Source organism: Anser cygnoides, chromosome 25 (genome assembly GCF_040182565.1).
Source record: "Anser cygnoides isolate HZ-2024a breed goose chromosome 25, Taihu_goose_T2T_genome, whole genome shotgun sequence".
In the NCBI taxonomy this organism is placed as follows: domain Eukaryota; kingdom Metazoa; phylum Chordata; class Aves; order Anseriformes; family Anatidae; genus Anser; species Anser cygnoides.
In genome coordinates, this window is record NC_089897.1 from 1,167,047 (window position 1) to 1,186,163 (window position 19,117).

General features: G+C 50.9%; 1 protein-coding gene across 4 annotated transcripts; it reads right to left on the minus strand.

Moving 5' to 3' along the window:
- Window positions 1-1,111: 1,111 nt before the first annotated feature.
- MLN (motilin) lies at window positions 1,112-15,760 on the minus strand. Of its 4 annotated transcripts, none has more exons than XM_066983085.1 (8): window positions 15,447-15,760; window positions 13,926-14,015; window positions 11,247-11,547; window positions 9,327-9,398; window positions 5,420-5,545; window positions 3,968-4,072; window positions 2,466-2,574; window positions 1,112-1,773 (listed from the first exon to the last, which is right to left on the minus strand). In XM_066983085.1, the coding sequence occupies exons 2-8, from the start codon at window positions 13,943-13,945 to the stop codon at window positions 1,748-1,750; spliced, it is 759 nt and encodes a 252-aa protein (XP_066839186.1). In that variant the 5' UTR covers window positions 13,946-14,015; window positions 15,447-15,760; the 3' UTR covers window positions 1,112-1,747. The 4 variants fall into 4 exon arrangements, with proteins under 4 accessions (XP_066839186.1, XP_066839188.1, XP_013052435.1 ...); XM_066983086.1 differs by having other exon boundaries at window positions 1,116-1,677; window positions 15,447-15,755; XM_066983087.1 differs by lacking the exons at window positions 11,247-11,547; window positions 13,926-14,015; window positions 15,447-15,760 and adding an exon at window positions 10,467-11,224.
- Between the last annotated feature and the right edge of the window lie 3,357 nt (window positions 15,761-19,117).

The following is a 19,117-nucleotide window of genomic DNA, read 5'->3' on the forward strand; positions in this document are numbered from 1 at the left end:
CTCATTTGTGGATCTCCTTATAGAAGTCTCCGCAGCACCAATCTGCTGGGAAACGGTCCAGGAAGCAAATCCCAGAGGCTCACGCTCACTTTCTTATTTACTTTTGCCACTATTTACTTTTGTTTGCCACTGGGCAACATCCCTTCCTACACAGCATGGGGAGCCAGGAAATCCCCTCAGTGAAAGAGCAGGGCAAGAGGGATGCTGGAGAGACAGCTCCAACCTGCAGTAGGGCTTCTGTAGGGATTTAAGGAGCAGCTTGCACTTCAGGTGGAAACTATCCTTGGTTGTTGCTTTTTTTTCCCCCATGGCAGGGCAAAATTAAGCCTAGGGTAAGCATTTAGGTCTTTCAGAAGTAATGAGTGCCCCTTCAAAGCAAACAGCCTCGTCTCTGATCTTGCTGGGCACTAGTGTAAACACAGTGCAGCTCCTCCGGTGATTTCCATGACAGATTTCCCATGGGTATCGCTCCGCTGCAGACTGATTTGCACTGGCTGAGCTCCGAGCCCAGCAAGACGTGCAGTCGCTTTTATTTTCAGCCTAATGGAATGTATTATTTTCCTCCTGCTCAGACTCCTTTATAGTGATTCCATAGCTCAACCTGCCTCAGCAATAATCCCTGCAAACTTCCAGTTACACCGAGCTGATCAGTCTATTCAATAGGAGTATACCTTCAAATCAAATATTAAAACTGGAATCCACTCTGTGCTGGATGTTGCATTATACATCGGGAGATTTCATTTCTCCGAAGGGATGGCTTGCAGCAGACAGTGCACTGAGGAGTTAGAAGCATGTATGTGTTATTCTAGCACAAACACAGCTATTTAAATGAGCCTCAGTAAGAACAGAATTTGCGTTAGGTTGGGAGGATAAAATTGGATTGAATTCGGATATATTCACATACGTACCATTCATCTCATCAGCCCTTACTTTACATATGTTGGATTTCCTGCTGCCAGTAGAGAGGAGCAGCTCTAAAATAAGCCAAAGGTATGTAAATGGAGAGCAATATGTTCAAGTGGAATTACGATGTCACCTCGAGGTTTGTTTGAGAGCCAGAAATCGGGCCAGAGCTCTGTGTCGTTTCACACTGTGTCTGTTCACATCATAGCTACGGGTGAGGTGTTCCCTGCGATGCTGTTTAGATGCGTGTAGCCTGGCTGAGCAACAGGGAGTTAAGATTGCAGGTAGAAACTGCACTTCAGGACTCTGGCATTCTCCCAGCCGTGTAGGAGAGTGCCCTGCCGTGTCCGGAGCATGGGGCTGGGTGGGAACGCATACCCAAGCTCCTCAGCCTGTGCTTCTGTCCCTGGTTTGTCCCTGTAAATGTTCCTCAGTTTCCCTCTTTGCCAAAAGGGAAGGTTAAAACCTACTAGTCCACGAAGATTAATTACTCATGTGCTGCAGCATGCTTTGTACTTCTCAGAAGGACGTGATTTCTCCAGAACTGGAAACCCTCCCTCTCGTCTTTCCCACACTTGCTGCTTGCCATCTGGCTGAGAGGCACGCAGGAAAAAAAAAAGGCACAAATCCTCCATTTAATTATACTGCGCATTTTATTATCTCACCTCAGATTTTGTTGTTAATCTCTTTTACAGATTTCGTTTGCATAAGTGGAGTCTTTTAGCTTTAGCAAGCTGCATCGCTTTCTCTTCTGATGCTGCAGATATCAGTCAGCTAAAAAGCAAAGAGAGGAAAGAACAAGTGTCCGTAAATTTATCATTCAATCTTTCCCAGGCTTTCTATATCATTTTCTCCTCCTCAGCTCCTCACCTGAAAAACAAAGAGGCTGAAATCAGCACAGGCCAAAGTAAAATAACTCCCCCAGGGATAACAGGGACTCTGTTGTCTGGGGTATTTAATCCCAAATCAGACAAATGTTCAGTGATAACACTAGTGAGAATCATTCCATCACTCCTGAAGGCTGGAACAGCTGCATCCCCCCCAGCCCCTGCATTTTTCAATTCCCACACACTAAGAAAATCCCAGGGCTGGATTTGTTAGCACTCAAGACCTTGAGCTGCAGCCAGTTCACCCAGTGTTAAGCCCCAGTGCAGGGAGCAAGGTGTTCACACCTGGCTGTGGGTGCCGAAGTGCCTCACACTTTGCATTATAATGCAGTTAGCATTATAAGTGGTGTTGGAAATTGCACCCTAAAGACTGAGGGCTTTCAGGCAGGACTAGGGAGGTGGGAAGCAGGGCTGGGGAGAGCTGCTGGGAAGTGTTGCAATGCTGCTAACAGTCACCAGCAGCTCTGGGGCCCAGACAGCACCCTAAGAGAGCGTATCACCTTCCCAGAAGGGAGCTGCATGCATGCGGGTGGGTGGGGTATCTGAGGACTCTGTGAAGCGAGCAAACAGGACACAAAAGCCCTTCTGAGGAATATAAATATCTCGGTGACGATGAGCTGCTGAGAGGAGGGAAAGGCAGAATTCCCAAGGCAGGAATCAACCTTCTGACAGTACCGTCTGGGGTGTCCTGTAGCACCTCCGCGAGCAGTTTCTCCAGGACATCTTGGTATTTTTCCAGCTGCCTCGAGATGAGCCACATCCCGGCTTTAACAGGAACAGCTAGCTGTGGAGGAAGCAGGAAAATCAGGAGAAGCAGAGGGGAGCAGAGGCAGGCAAGTTGGGGTGCTTCAACCCCACTTTGCTCAAATCAGTAAAGGGTCTAAGGCTGGTGTGAGATGATCCTTGCGTGGGGAAAAGCAACGTTAAGTCAGCCCCACGTACTGCAGCGCAATCTTGTGCCGGTGGAAATGCCAAAGTTTTCACGCTTTGGAGCATCTAAGGTCTGACTCAGAAATACAGAGAAAGGCACCTACCGGCAACAGAGGCTGCAAAGAAAAATCATTTCTGCACCTTAAAATCCACCACTATCTCATACCTTGACCCTTCGAGACAGCAGCTTTACTGATGCTGGCGAAGCATCCTGCCTTGGAAAGGGCTGAGGACAAGACATCGCCCTGCCTCCAGCCTGGCTTTGAGCTGTGGCTCGGATGTGCTGGAGGCAAACAGAGCTGCTCCACTCCCGGCTGGAGGCACGGGAGGGCTTGTGGCTGCAGCGTCTGGGGAGCGTCGGACATGGGATGTGCCAGCTGTTCAATGCTTTGAACTGCAAATCCTTGCAGTTTAAATCCGGTTATTGATCATCGGTGTACCGCATTTATGAGAGCAGTTGCACATCGACCTGCGTCTTGGCCAAACTCCAGGCTGGCCCCGCTGCCAGTCCTGCCGCCTGGGCTAGACCTGAAAGCTCCTTTGGCTGGCAGAAGGCAGCCGCGCTGAGCACAGGAGTGGCTGCATTGACCGGGCAAAGGGCTCCCCGTATTCAAGTGGAAAAGTGCAATTTTCGGACTTAGCTAACCAAGTAAGCATGCCTTTGAGGGCTTAGACTGGCACTTAAATCCCTAAAATTGCCAATTTTCTGCTCTGTATACAGGCTGGGGGGGGGTGCAGCTGTACAGGCCCAACTTTATAAATAAGATCCTGGCGGTGCAGAGGACTGAGATGGGAGGTGAGTGACACCAGACAGCTGATCCGGAGCTGCCTGAAAGAGTGACAAGTTAAAACCAGACCTGAAGCAGAGCTGCAAATTACTGCCTTGCAGTTGGCTGGCATTCACTGAACGGCGGAGACAGCCCTCATGTTGTTTCCACCTTCCCATGCTAAGGGAGGGGCCAGGCAGGTCTGAGGGGGTGACCAGGCTGCTAAACCTCTGCAATAATTTATGGCTTAGAGGTAAAAACCTTTCTCTGATGCAACCTTGCCTGGTTGCCTGGCAGAGCTGGTAGGAAATGGGCGGTATTGCTTTACACGGGCTGTGAGCTCCCCAGTAATGCCCTCTGGCTTCTCATGTGGCACCCCCAAGCACCCAGCGGTCACCAGACCCCATGGGACAGCCCTTGGGCTGTCGGTTCTCCCCCACGTGTCCCTGCGAGCTCTTAGAGTCGCAGGGTTCAACGTACCTGGATCGTCTTGACATCTGCGCCAGCCTGCTCAGAGAGGCCTTCCTCACCCGGCTGCTGCAGAGGGGTCAGGGATTTCTTCTGCTCTCTGTTCCTCTCCTTTTCCTGCAACCCCACAGCAGAGAGCAAAGAGGGCAGTGATGCTGTAAGGCAGCTCCGCACAGGTACCAAACCTGCTCTGCATCACATCGACAGCCAAGGAGCAGGGCAGAAAACCAGAGGGGCTGGAGGTCTAAGAGCTGTCCGCAGCATCCTTCCCCAGGCCCACAGCTCACGGGGAACAGACCCATCAGCTGCGGCAGCCGAGCACACCGGCCTCACACGGCCATTCCAGAGGCCCAGTCCTGGTTCTTTTCTGTCTCAGGGACACTGAAGTCAAACAAAAGCCTGCACAAGCTCATTGCAAATGGAGAGCTCTGTGCAGACCACACACATTGCCAGACTTTCCTGGAAGTCTGTAATGTCAGTTCTTTCCCACGTAGAGGGCTAATCTTGGCTACAGGACCCTTCCTTTCTTCCTACCCCAAACAGAAAAGCTGAAGTTTTTTCGGAATATGACCGGCACAACAGGATGAAAGATGCAGCGAAGGCTGTGCTCAGCGCCACGCTGACTGATTGCTGTGCGCTCGCTTTGGTTTGAACACGTGCTCGGAGGAGAAGAGGCAGCCTCTAGAAGAAAGCTAAGACTGATTTCACCCACGTACCTCCAGAAGCCCCTCAATCACCAGCAGACACATAACTAAAAGGGTAACGACGTATGAACCGTCTGGGGACTGTGCGTGGGTCCCCATCTTCTCCTTCAAGGAGGCTGAAGGATGTCTGTGCTCCCCATAAGAAGAAATCACTATCCAGTGAACAAGTAGGTGTTGGGAAAAAAAAAAAAAAAGATTCCTCCCCGGTATCAATGGATTGTGTCGTGCGGGGGAAGCTCCCTTCGGCTGTGTTTAAGGAGAAGATGCAGTCTCTGAGGCTGCCTGCCTGACACCTTTCAACAGTATTAGTTTCACATCAAAAGAAAAAACATTCTCTCTGCACATCCCAGAGGTGACAACCATCTGGAGGATGGTTAATTATTTGTTACAACAAAAAGACCCATCAGTATGATGATGGGAGGCTGCAGCTTCTCTGTAGAAATTGCAGCCACTAGCATGGAGGAAAGAAAAACGAGAGCTGCTAGCAGCAGATGATGTCCCGCACAGGTTTTTTTAGTTTTTATGTGAAGGAGCCCGGGCTCTTCTTCTTTAGTCTCACATCTTGAAAGTGTTCTCTGCCATCTCCTACCACTCTGGGATGAGGAGGGACTGCCACTCTTAGATGTTCTGTCCTAACAGAGGGGGCAGACGATGGGATCAGCGGTGGCATGGTGCACGCAGGGCTTGGGAGCAGAGGGAGGAAGAAGCCTTCCCTACGTTTTTCAAGGCTCCTGCCACCGCAGGATGTCTCGTGAGTTACCTGCATCTTTCGGAAGTCGCTCTGGGTGAAAAACGGCACGAAGCCTTCGGTCTGTTCAGCCAGCATAGACACCACGTACACCAGCACCAAACTGGCCACCGCCTTCTTCGAAACCATCGTGAAAGCCTGAACAACACAGGAAGGAGGATGCCGGGGTGATAACAGAGAGGGCCGTTTGACAAGAAATCCCTTCGGCTTTTCGGCAGCTGCAATCTAATTTAGCCACCAGCTAACTAAAGGTATATTTACTCATCCAGTTGCTCCTAAGCTGAGAATAGAAGTGCCTTGGCTGACAGTTCTCCTCTCAAACTATTTCTTGTAAACAGATTTGTTCTCGAGCAATATCTCCTGAGACTGGAAGCCCAGCCCTTCAGTACTGTTAAAGACTCCCTCTGTTCTGCAAGCTTTAGCCCTCCAGCTGGGGTGGTTTAAGACCTGCGCACATCCAGAGCAAAACGCGCCCGTCAATCCCGCTGACAGCAAGGGAGACGGTGATGCTGCGGGAGAGAAAGAACTTACTACAGCTGTTTTGTTAAATTTTGTTTTTATATCCCTCACCCTTGAAAATCTGCACCGATAGACTGAATCCTTTAATAAGCCTCGCTGGGTTCAAGAGAGCTGGGAAGGGCGTTTGCCAGCCCTGCTGCATTAAAGTCTGGTATAAAGGGCTTTAAAAACTACCTTCTGAAGTGATTTAACAGTGACTTTGCATTGGAAGAGAACTTATATAAACATTAAATGCTCTCTTTAAATATTAAAATATTCTCTCTGGACGTGTTTAATGAAGTCTGCTCTCACGGCTTAACTACTCTACCTGGCTGGAGCCTGATCCTTAATTAGTTTCAGAAACCTCTCGGTTTGGACATTATTAAAGAGACATTGTTAGGTCAAATTTGACCCCTAAATTAGATTTCCCATAAATATCAGCTAGTATTGAGCTGGAGGCCAGTGGAAGTTAATAAATATTCCCTTCCTGCAGCACTTGCTGGTCACATCCCCCAGCCGCGTGCCAGGCCAGGGGAGCTCCGATGGCAAGTGAAGGTGGCTGCAGCCCCGCTCCTCTCCCTCGGCACCGCCCTGCACCCAGGAGAGGGCATCTCCTCCCTCACCACCCACAACGGGGCAGAAAACCGTCAGGCACACTCGGAGATCACCCTGGGAGACCTCGCGAAATGGAGCTGTTGCTGGAGTGCTCAGAAGGGGAATTTCTCAGGCTCTCCCCTTGTAATACAGCACGTCGATATGCATGTGTGCTGATAATGCGGTGTTATCTCCGTAGCATCAATCTTTTGTGCAGTTTCATTTATTCTAACGCTGCAATGAAATACTGCCACATGCAAAGGAATAAACTCAGTCACCTCCTTCGTCTCGTATTGACTAGCCCTTTGTGAATTGATTCTCTCCCTCTTCCTCCAGAGAAACACCCCCACACGTTACTCCAGTCAAAAAATATCTTTTCTGAATGTCTATTCCTTATTTTGTAGGCAGGACATGTCTGTCAGACCGGAGATCTCCGGCTCAATGCCTCTCCAGGCAGATATGTACCTTGTTGTTTGTGAATTTGCTTCCCAGCTACAAAGAGAAAGCACAAAGCAGGAGGATCCCAAGTTCAGCATCAGCACAACAAAGCACCGAGGTCGCACGAGGCTGGGAGCAGCATTGCCCAGCTTGGCTCATGCCTGTGTAAAATGGGAGTGAAGTGCCAATTTGAGGGCAGGAGGGGTGAACATCCACCAGGTACTGGTGTGACAAGACAGTAGGTTTATCAGCCAGGCTCTGTCTTCCAAAAAAGAAAAATAAATCAAGTTGTTACCATCAATAGGAGCTGTGCAAATGTACTTTTTTTCTTGATCTGTTTAAAGCAGTTTCCCAAGTGCAGAGGGCACCCAGGGCTTGCCACACCTCTGCAGCACTCTCCAGTGTCTGCTGGGCGCTCACGGCAAGCAAGAAGGCAGAAGTTGATGGAATCGATGCTTCAACCGTGTGTTAAGAGCAGAAAGCACCTTTCCCCTTGTTTAAGCATTGATTTTGTTTCCTCCTCCTTTGTCAGAGCTCTCTCACGTTTAGCAATTGCTGCTGAAGCCAATGAGTCCTGGTAACACCAGCACCCACCCGAGCACCCACAGATCACCCCCCTGAGCTGGGGAACGGGAGCACAAACCACACACCTACCTGGTGAGCACAGCCCGGGTGCTGGAGGTCAGACCTCTTCTCGTTCCCTCTCACACCTGGATGCTCCTGCTGTGCTCCCCACCCTTTATATACCCACGCACACAGCTCTGCACACACCGGTGCTCGCTTACTCCCCTGCACAGGTGCCCCCACTCCCAGCAGTGCCGGGGAGCAGCTACCTGGCACGCACGGAAACGAGCATGCCAGATGGGCAGCACCGTTATCTGCATCGGATTTTTAAGAGTTTCTCGTTTCCAGGATGATCCCCTCCCCTCCATCCCCGGGCTGCCATCCAGAGGCTGGCAGCTGTTCTCTGCGCATCCCACAACTGGATAGGGCCCCTAAAGCAGATCGCTGCCTGCCTCAGTTTCCCCATCTATAAGGCGGATAAATTCCTCTCTCTCAGCTTGTCTACATAGCTTGTGAGCCCCCAGGAAATTGTCTTTATGATGCAAGTGTATCAGCAGTCAAATGACGCATGCATCGATTGTATTTCTGCTGTCGTGTTAACAAATCACACTAACAACAATAACTATACCAAATGGTGCCAAAACCAGCAGAATGAAGTTTGACCCACTGGCATTATGGAAGCATCCATTCAAGGCAACAAATCCCCCGGCAGGATCTAGAGCTAAATATTAGTATAATAAATAAAACTATATATGCTAAACTTATCACCAAAAGCTTTATAAACTGAGCAGATGAGTGGGGAGATGCCAAGGCAGCCCGGGCTATTTATCTGCCCGTTTTGAGACCTGTGTGGCCCCTGTTACCGTAATAACCACGCATCTCGCAACCCCGGGCACAGCACCACCCCTCAGGGACCAAACCGTGCACTAACATCTCTCTCCAGATAAATGAGGTGCAGAGGGAGCAAGCGATTTGCCTGAGATCTCCCAGGGTTGTCTCTGGAAGCCATCAGACAGGCGCTGAGGCTGGAGGGTTTGGGATCAGGCCAGAAACGTCCCGGTGCTGCTCACAGACCGGCGGCTACACACGAGGAACCCCGAGAGCAAGCAGCCGCAAGCGGGTGAGACGCAGGAGGAAAAAAATGAGGTGGAGAAAGCGGTGAAAGCCTCCTGCATCAAATGGCTTCATGGGGTGTTAGAGCGGGGTTCCTGCCCGGCTGGTTGAGCGCTAAGCACTGGCGCTATTTGCTGGAGACAAGAGGAAAAATGCTACAGCCCAAACCCCTAAAATGACTTTTCTCGCCTATCCGCAACGCAGCTGATCGATGCGGTGTGTACACACCGTACTGCACGGCGCTGCTTGCCAGGCGATTGCTGCTGCCACCGCAGTCAATACTGCTCAATTTGGGCCAAATCCTGCCTTAAAGTTGTGGCAGTCGCCGAGATGCTTCCCAGATCCCTGTGTATTTATTAGTGTTTATCGCTGGGCAGTGAAGTGGTCCTGGCTATAAAACTTCTAGGGAGCTCAACATAGCTTTTCTCCCTGGGACCATGGGTATGTGTGTTGATGAAAAGGATATTACAGAATAGGTTGTTGGGCTAGCTTTTTTTTTTTCTTCCCTCTCCCACCTTTGCGAAAGAATTTGTGCAAAGCCCATTTGACACTGCTCCTTGTTTTAATTGACTTTTTCAGTATCTTTTTTTTTTATGGTTATGATGGATGCAGCTGACGAGTCAGCAGATGGTGTTGGGAAGTGACAAATTAATTACCAAGAAAGGTCACTTTTGCAAAGCACTAAACTTTCCCGTGTCTTGTCCCCTTTTACCTCAAAAAATGTGGCTGGCTGGCAGCTTTCCCATCCATCTGTGGTGAAGCTTTCTGCATTGGAGAGCACAACCTTTAAAATAAAAAGGAAAGATGACAATTAATCATATCTGTATTAGCTGGATGCTGTCGGCCAGCTTCACCTCATAATTATGCAAAGGTACTCAAAAGGGAAAGGAAACAAATCTGGAAATAAGGGACCTGACTCCAGGACCTCTTCAGTGGAAGCGCCAGAGCGGGTGGGAGAAATGGGCACCTTTTTGCTCTACTTTGCCCGGTCCCTAAAGGCAGGCTTGGCATGCCCTAACACCAGTGCGGAATGAGGATATGGGAAAATAAAAGTCACAGCTGGAAGTCTGACCCCTAGCATCACCAGGCAAAAACTCTGCCCTGCTGCAGTCCCTGTAACAACTCGCAGTCTGCAGGCTCCCTTGAACCCTCCAGGTTTTATGAAGCAAAATTACAGCAGCGGTTAGAGGCTTAACCAAAAAAAATGATGTGCAAAATGAAGCCGCTCGCAGTCCTGCTCGTACCTAAAGTTAAACGTTTGCCATAACTGGGAGTAATTTTAACAGGCAACTGGCAGCGGTAGTGAAGTCCGTTAAGCCATGCACCAGTTGCGATGTCAAAGAATCAAGGGAAAAAAATGAGTTCCTCGTGCCAGCGCCACCAAGCATTTGTCTCCATGCCCTGTACTTTTCCCTCCAAGTCACTCCGTGCCTGGGGTGTTTTGGCAAGTGGCTGGCATCAAAAACAGGAGCTAGAAGCCAGCGCTGGTCTGAAGCTGAGCTTCGGCCCCAGGCTAAGGCAGCGCACGGAGAGCAAGGGGGGAAGAGCGAACGGCTGGAGCCCCGCTGCTGCTCTGCCTGGTGCGCGGTCAGGAATTTGGGTGCCCCAAAGGCTGTGATTTGGGGGTGTCAGAGCCATAGCATAGCAGGTCACCCTCTTTTTCCCCCTTGTCCAAAAACCTCCTTGAGTGGGGCCGGCACGTACAAGAAGGGAAGCCTTGCCTTTGTGCTTGGAGGAGTTCAGTTTGCTCTCACAGCTCCATCAGACCCACACCAGCCATCAGGTTTAGGCAAGTTCACAACCCCCAGCCCCTAATTCCCCTTCCTGATTCCTACAGGAGTACCAATCTCACCTCCCTCCCATTACAGTGTTTTTACTTGGAGTCAGATGGGGTCAAAAAGCCTGGCGCGTGAACCGCTGAGTTTAATGTCTGCAGTCACAGCTGAAGTCAGCGTGGGTAAGGAATTCATTTTAGGCTCCTGCTCTGGAAGTGGGAGCAGAAAGCTCTTTCTCACAGCCCAGGCACCATCCTCCAGCTGCTGTCTCTGCATGGACGCGTTACAGATTTAGCAGGCGCTGCTGTCTGTGGCTGCTGAACTCTCCTAATGAATAAAGCACCGGTGGCAAATTTTAATGCAGTTTTCAAAATATTAACGCTAGATAAATATTTGAAGAATCACAGGCTTAAAACACATGTTAATTTGCATCATAAATATTTTAAGCACGCAGGCGTCCCCCTCCTGTCCCTGCGCTTGCTTTGCACCCACTTCCATTTCTCCCCGCTGCTCGGCAGTGTAATTCATGGTAATGCTCAGCCATGCAGCCGGGCCGGGAAAGAATCGATAGCAAGGATTTAACTCCTGCTGACTCCCCAAAACAGTTCACCCTCCTGGTTCTGGCAGCTAATAATGATCTTTTGGATTAATGGGGAATTTGCCTCGTGTTGTTCCTCTCTCCTCCCACTCCACTGCCTGGTTCCTACGGCCAAGCCCGAGCCCAGAGGCTCCTGGTGCTGAGGGCTGGGAGCTGTGGAAGAGGTGGGGGACGTGGAGGAGGTGGAGGCTCTGGATGTGCAGCAGAGCACAAGGAACATCCCGCCACCACCTTCCGTAGGTAACAAACTCATTCTTACCTGCAAGCACACAGCTCTGTAGCTCCTCAGCACCAACACCTCCAGACGGAGCAGTGCCTTCGCAGCAGAGCCACCTCCATCGGGACAGCCCCGATTTACATCCCAGCTCCTCACTGAGCTCCTCTGGGCACTCAGCACGCCTTCGAGAGCTGAGCGTGCTGACGTTAAGACCTGATGCGTCAGTGCTACACCTTGTAACTCCAAAGTCTTTCTGGAAACCAAGCTTAAGGTCACCTGGAGCAGATACCCCAGAAAGCGAGGACACCTGGAAATTCTGCCTGCTCCCTCACTTTCTTCAGGTCTGCAAAGGACATATAAATGAAAGAAAGAGGAGAGCACATCCATCTGGCTACAGTCTGGAAAGATTTTGCTTCTGCACCACAGGTAGAAGAGACAGTAACCAGCCAAAGTACCGCGTTTCCTAATCATTATATTTCATCTAAAAAAATTAAAACAGGTTTCCATGCTTATAAAAATGTTATAGTCTCCCAACTGAAGAAAAAAAAAAAAGGATAATTGATCCCTTGCTTTGTTTTTCTTCATTTTTGGTCACTCCTTTGCCATTCTCTACCCAGTCTGGAACAAGCGAAGAGAGAAAGGAGAGGAGGTGAGAAAACAAGATGGGATACAGCTCATCTGTTTCCATTTTGGTGTTCAAATCCAAACCACCAGTTTTGTACTAGAAGGCTCAGGAATATTTTTAGGAACAGTGGAAAATGCAGTCTCACGCACCGTGAGGGGCTGAGGCTGCCTTGTCCCTCATCCGTCGCTGCTGTCCCTTTGCCCCAGGGCTCAGCTGGAGCTGGGAGCCCCTGTGTGCCTCCAGCACCCCCAGCCCTGGGCTGAGGCTCTGGAGGCAGGGCAACCACTTAGGAATCCATCAGCAAAGGAGCTCCTTACCCCCCTCGCAGGGAATATTTATTAGATTTGATGAAAGAACAATTTAGCCTTTACACACACCAGGCACCCATTGACCTTTTATTTTCGTATTACCTCTCTTTACACCCCCTACTGTTCCTGCATCAAACAACAATATATCAGGTTAAGCATAGCAAGACGAAACACTAAGGCACCAAGAAGTGCATTAAATCGCTGCTTTGCAGGGCTGCTTGCGCTGCCAAATCAGCAGGAAGGTGATGTACGATATTCTTGCTCGCAGGCGGGATGCGAAATGCAGCCCCACGGTCGCCTTTGCAGGCGAGGTTTGCAGGTACAGCCTGCCTTCCTGCAGAAGGCAGCAGTGGTTTTCCTGAGAAGGGAAGGGGAACAGAAACTGAAGTAAGAGCATTCGGGATCCAACCCCCAGCCTTTGCTGCTGTTGGCCATGGAGATTATCTGTCCATGGGAGAACTGCAGCACAAAAAGGCAGTGCTGTTCTCAATGCTGCCAGCTCCCACGAGATCTCCTGATACAGCGGGCCGGATTACGCTGGATGCTCAGGATTTATCAGCGCTCTCAATGGAAAGCCACCCTTTTCATTCCAGAAACCCTCGGCATTTAATAGTAGTTTATCTGCAGCAGGGGAGAAGAGTTTGCTGCTGCGTTATCTCCTTTCAGACTTTCAAGGCGCCAATTCAGTCCGCGAGGCAGCAAGGAAATGGGGTCAGATGTCTTCAGGGTGAAAAAGAGACCGTGCACGTGGCAAGTTAATGAGCACGCTGAGCATGGACAGTGAGGCTCCAACACCCGCATGGGTGATCAGGGAAACGTCCCAGCTGGGACGTGGGAACACCAACTGCAGAAGTCAGACAACAGCAGAAAGATCTGCAGAGACAGGCGCGTCCGTCCAGGCAAATCTGATTCCAGCACAGGACACAAATTTGATAAAATGCCTGCTTAATCCAGGGATGTTTTGCTTAGGTGATGAATAGCAATCTCAGTGAAAACCTCTCAACCACAAAAGCTTTAGAGAGCTAAAGCAGTAAAGACCGAGAATTAAGGAGAATAAATATTAATGTAAGGAATGAGAAATTATTTTTTTTTTTCCAGGTGATCCTGCCATTACTTGGGCTGCTGCATTTCCCTCTTTGCTCACGCCGTGTGGGGCAGGAGAGCAGAGCCCAGCCCTGGCGAGAGAACGGAGATGCAACAGCGGCACAAAACCACAAAATGCAAGTGGAAAGGAAAAAGAGGCAGTAAATGGGAAGGGAATAGGAAGTGCAAAAGAAAAGGGTCGCTGTACCAACACAGGATTCAGCCTGCGACAGGAATTGGTGCAAACCCTCTGCTGGTTTCAGTGGCTGGAGGTCAAGCAAAGCGCCAGGCTTAGCTCGGCCAGGCACAGCCCAGAGAGGTGCCGTTACGTAAAGGGATGGGGAACGCCAGGGTGGGCTGGACGGAAGAAATGAATCCAATTATGGGATGAAGGGCAAAGGGAGAGAAGGGACACATTTGGTCTGGAGCAAATCCCTACAAGGCTTTAAAGAAGGAACAAGAAAAAGACAAAATGAATTCCTGTGCAGCATGCGCAGCCTCGACCCCAGTAGAGGAACAGCAGCCTCAAAGTGGGGCAATAAGGTACAGAATACGGTTCTTCTGGTGGGAGACCCAAAGTGTCTTTGCTGGGAGCTGATGCACCAGTTTTGGCTGTCCATGGTCCCATAGGGACGTTGGAGCACAGAGACGTTCCCTCCAGGTACCAGAAACAGCTCCTCTGAAAGCAGAAAACAAGCAACCCACCTCCAGATTTCCTCCATCATTTTCCCAAAAGATTACGTCTCAGCTGGCCAACTCGCAGAGGTCTCCACAGAGAAAACCAAGGGCTATGCACTGGAAATGAAAAAAAAATTGACCCAGTTATGACAAAATGAAACAGCGTGTATGAAGCATCACTACAGAGGGCTACAAACATCCACAATAAGGCCCCGAGGAATAACAGTTCAACTTCAAATGAGATTTACAAATTAAAAATAAAAGATTATTTCTGTTTGCCTAAACCCCGTTATCTGACTGCTCAGCCATTCTCAAAGCCAGGCCACGGCAAGTGATACTGAGCACTGCAGAACAAAGGCTGCTCTTTTGCATCCCTTCAGCATTCAATGAAAAATCTTTCCTTTTGCCCCTCAGGCATCGCACTTACTGGGTGTCTGCCCCCTGATGGGCAAAGCAGAGCTTGGAGAGAAGAGCTGGACAGAGACCCCGAGCTCCCGGCTCTCCCTGTAACCACCCCTTATCTCCCACCTGCCTCAAAGAGCCCCTAAAACAGAACAAAATCCAACCAGGGTTTATTTTTATATTTTTTTTTCCAGTTTGCAAGACAAAGACCTCCCAGGAGCAGGCAGCATCTTCCCGCTCGCGCTGGCCATTGCCCTCATCAGAGGTTGGTTTGCTCCATTACGCAGCTGCTAACGTACAGAGAGAAGTGGCCGTGATGCTTTGGTTTGCTGGGCTGTGCTGCCTGCTGGTCCTGGTGCCACATGGCTGGTGAGACTCTCTTGCAAACCTCTGGTTTATCGCTTAGTTAAAGGTGCTGACAGCACCACGCTGAGTGGTGCAGGTCTGCAGCTGAACCGGGATTGCTCAGTTGGCTGGCAAGAAAATGACAGGTCCCAGGGACTTTCCGTCTCTCCAAGGAAATCCTACGGTGCTTGCAGGGATGTTACCTAGATCAGCGGCAGGAGGAAAAGCCGGGGAGGTGGCAGGGGCCTGCTCGCTTGCAGGTGAGACGTGGTTGGCAGCGGCGAAGCTCTCCCTGCTTCCCAGCTGCCTTCTGGCTCTGGTGCATCCTCCCCCTGCCAGGCTGCGCTGGTGGGGAGAGACCCAAGAGGGAGCGAAGGGGAACCTGCAGGGAAAGCAGGACGTGGGGGTCCTCCTGCCCAAAGCTCATGCATTCAGCAAGCAAAGCAGGAGATAGACTTCTGTGCTCTGTAATTTTGGGGGAAAGCAGCAAGGGCATGGCATAAAGAACCTCTCTGCACCACCAGCTCCTTGTCCTGGATGGATGCAGCCGTGCGAGTCCGGCAGAGCAGCGAGCAGCCAGCCCCACCAGCCATGGCCAAGTTAATCCACACTGAGCAAGGAGCAGCCAACCAAACCAAACTGCAAATACATCTGTGCCCTCCTTCTCCCTGCCACGCATTTAAATCTATTTGATCCACTCTAACGGATTGATCTACAAGTTTGTGCACACACATCCTGCTTTGGACGGGGCGGCTGGCAGCGCCTCACCCATCACGTCCTGTCAGCTCCACTCAGCCTCACCTCCGCCGGGAGCCGCTGGGAACGAATCCAATTACAGGATAAAGGGTTTTCTTCCCCTCCATATGGTCTCCATAACGCTCCAGCTTTATCTTGCTTTAACCCCTTTCCTGGCGAGGGAGCTCACAAGCCCGGCGTAAGCGGCTCAGCGCAGCGGCCGCGCGTGGCTGCTATCTGATACGGGGAGGCGAGGTCTTCCCAGGGCAGCTGGGGGACAGGGAGGCACCGTGATATTTGTGCCTCCCTCTCCTCCTGCCCAGGAGGGAGGAACGAGCCCTTCCAGCAGGTACATTCAAAGCAGCATGTTGCAGAACCTGCCAAAAGCACAAAAGCAAGCTCAGCATCACTTTGCATTCAGTGTTGGTGCCCGGTGCTCGTGGCCGAGGTTTAAGGTCCTGTACATGAGTCCATCACCAGAATTTAAGCTCAGCCATTTGCCTCAGGAGTGATTTCCATTACTTTTGCATTTCTCTGCACCTTATTTCCTGTGTGCCCTTGGACAAGTCGCCCCTTCGCATTTGTCCAAGCGGCCGTGCTCCTTGCACAGGGGCAGGGACGGGGACAGCAAAGGGCTCCCGGCTGCCACCCCCACGGGAAAGCCACCCCCAACACGGCTGCGTGGCTCGCTCTGCTTGCCACTCAAATCCCAGGAACCAACCGTATCAGCTCGGTTATTTGATTATAATTATCGTTTCTTGCTTTACACAGGACATGAAAGCCTGGAGAAGCTCAGGGCTCCTTCACACAGTGTGCTGACAAACAATGAATAAGAGACAATCTCATCTCAAAGAGCTTAGCAAAGCAGAAAAGTCTGTATGAGGGAAGAAAAACCTTCCTTCTCCTAAGGACAAGCACAAAGGAAGCAAGCTTCTCTTCTTGCATTAAACAGGGCCTGAATTTTGCTATTGCTTTCTTTGCCATGGAGTCAGCATAGAAAGCAATTGAGAGCTCTCTGGGAGACAGTCCGTAAAGTTTCCCTGCTAAGAGACGCCAAATTAAAGCCATCACTTTCCATTTCTGTGACAGGGACACAGAGGGAAGCGAGGTTGCATTCAGGGCACGTCCTGGAGGAACCAGCTAACCTCCCTGGTGTCATTTTCTTCTGCAGAGTTGATTCGAGGCCTTCGGCATTGCTCCGGCTGCCGCTGACCTGCAGAGAGCTCTAAATCCATGTCAACAGCAGCCTTGGGTTGTCGACCAAAACGCTGCCCTCAGCCTGCCAGGGGGAGAAGCTGAGTCCACGAGGACGGCTGGGAAGGGACAGCCCCGTGTTCAGCCCCGTTAGTGTAACACAGGGGACTCAGGCTTACCTGCTCCATGTTCAGGTCCCCAAAATGGGAAACGGGCAGGTCCACACCTAGTCCAAGATGAAGTGAAAGTCCTCTTGGCCCAGGTGTTGGTAATCCTGTGTATGAAAGGCTGCTGGGTGCCAAGCATGAAGCCCAAGTTGTGCCATGTGTTAGCTGGAACAGGGAGAGGAGAGGGTTTGCACTGGTCCAAAAAAAAATATAAAATAAACCTCTGGTCCTTTTCCCCCAGCCTGGTGCACCATCCAAAACAGACTTTCATTTTGCCTCCTCCCCCCTCAAATATGCTTCATTCGTACAAATTCTTTTACTCTTTAGGAGAAGATGAGACACCACAAAGATGTGACAAAGTCCCATGGAAAGAAATATCAGGAAGTGAAAAGTCGATGTCCATGGAGATAACCATGTTTCTGTGCAAAGCCGTGGAGAAACGCCAGAGCTTTCAGATGCTGCTGGCACTGGCAGCAAGGTCCAAGTGTTATGAAGGTGGACAGGCATAGTGATATCTTTTAGGTGAAAGGAGTTGTCTTCCACCATGAAAGATGCCACAAAGGAATCGAGATGCACATCTGCACAAGCCTCTTTATGTGTATTAACTTTCTCTTTTAGTATTCAACTAATTCTGCAAAAACATGCTTAGCTTTTGCACGTCCAGAAGCCTGACTATGGACGGGAAAGGCATGAAACAGCTCTGGGGAAAGCTTTGAGATGTAGGCCCAAGGGAGTTCCCCCCACAAAAATCTTCTCCTCAAGGAAAACCTTGTGGAAAGCGTTGAAAAGCTCTGGGCTGGGGGAACTCCACGCTTGGTGGTTCCACAGGACATGCAGGGAGATCGCTCCGAGAGGCACGGACGTCCCATGGGGACTGCTTATCCCAGGGCACCCGAGGCTGCTGTGACCCACTTAACTCTTGCCATGTCCTACTTCTGCTCCTTTCAGACCTGTGCAGATGGATCAGTGGGCCAGCAATTAGGACATCGTTCATCCCACCCACACCCCTTAGCCTTCCGCTCCTGCCCTCTAGCTCCGAGGGGCTCCAGGATAGCAGGAGGACTCATTCCTCCAGCAGGACAGCATTGACTTTTTCCATCCACCCTGCCTTGGTGGAGGGCAGCTGTGGGAAAGAGGCTAGCAGCTTACAGCATTAACAGATCAGGGCCATTAACGCCACCAGATGTCAGAGATTAATGGAAGAGCTTCGCTAAGGCGCCTTAGGCAGGTCTCCTTGTGAAGGAGTACCCCTGACCCAGAAGGAAGAAGTGGGAAAGAGCTTGGCCAGGATGGAGCTCTGGTGCTCCAAGCTAGCACTGATGCTGCTGAGAAGGGTTTCACAATCTTGCGTGCACTGGGATGGAGGTCCCACACCTTAAGATGAGCACTAAGAGACCAGGAACTTCCATCCCAGTGTGGCTACAGGCTGCTGCTGGTCTCTCTGCACCATCTCTGGAGGGAACTGGGGACAACAGCATCACCAAAAAGTTTCCCTTTCCTCCCCCAGGGAGCTCAGGTGCTGCTTCTCCAGCAAACAGCTGCACTGTCAGGCTGGCTTTAGAGCTGTGGCCAAGGATCCTCCCTAAGCCCCGCCAATCCTTGCAAAGCCCCAACCCAGATTGGTGTCCCGCTTCCTGGGACTGGGAGGAGGCGCGGATGGGAGACACTGGGTGGTGTACTCCTACCGGAGGTCCTTGGAGGGTGAGCCGAAAAAAATATATTCTCCAGCCAGGGAAGGAGAAATTTAGCTCTTTTCACTCTAGCACAGCCAGGGTGCAACACAGCCAACCTGCCCCCCCAAATGCTCTGTTTCCCAAACTTGCAGCCTTTGGGATGGAAGCAGCTTCCCCTCCTGCCTTTGCCCAGTGCCCTGCACGCACGTGGCCCTCACCCACATCAGCAGAGCCTGCTTTTGCCCTGTGACAGGGACACGGGCCCAAACCACGCAGTGCCCACGTTGAACCAGGCACGGGAAGCACAGCACGGCCAGACTCTGCTCCTCTCCCAGTGACCTGCCTGAGGATGGCAGAGCAGGACTGGGCATCCCTTGGGCCCCCAGGGCTCTGATGGAGTCCTTCAACCACCCAGGGACACCCCAAAGACTATGGTCCACCACGGACCCAAGCACAGACCCATTTCCTCCATCGGTCGCCCAAAGGAGCTGCTCCCCAACTCACCACCTCTCCTCCTGCCTTTACCCCTCTTCCAAAGGGCTCCCCAAGCCCTTCCCTTCCTCCCCCCAACTCCTTAAACAATATTAAACACTTAATGGCAATTAATACGCTTTAATGCAGGTTTTGGGGCCAACTGGCTGCTTAGAGGGTTCTTAAACCATCAGCCCCTCTCAATCCCGTTGCCCTTGTCATACAAACTTAG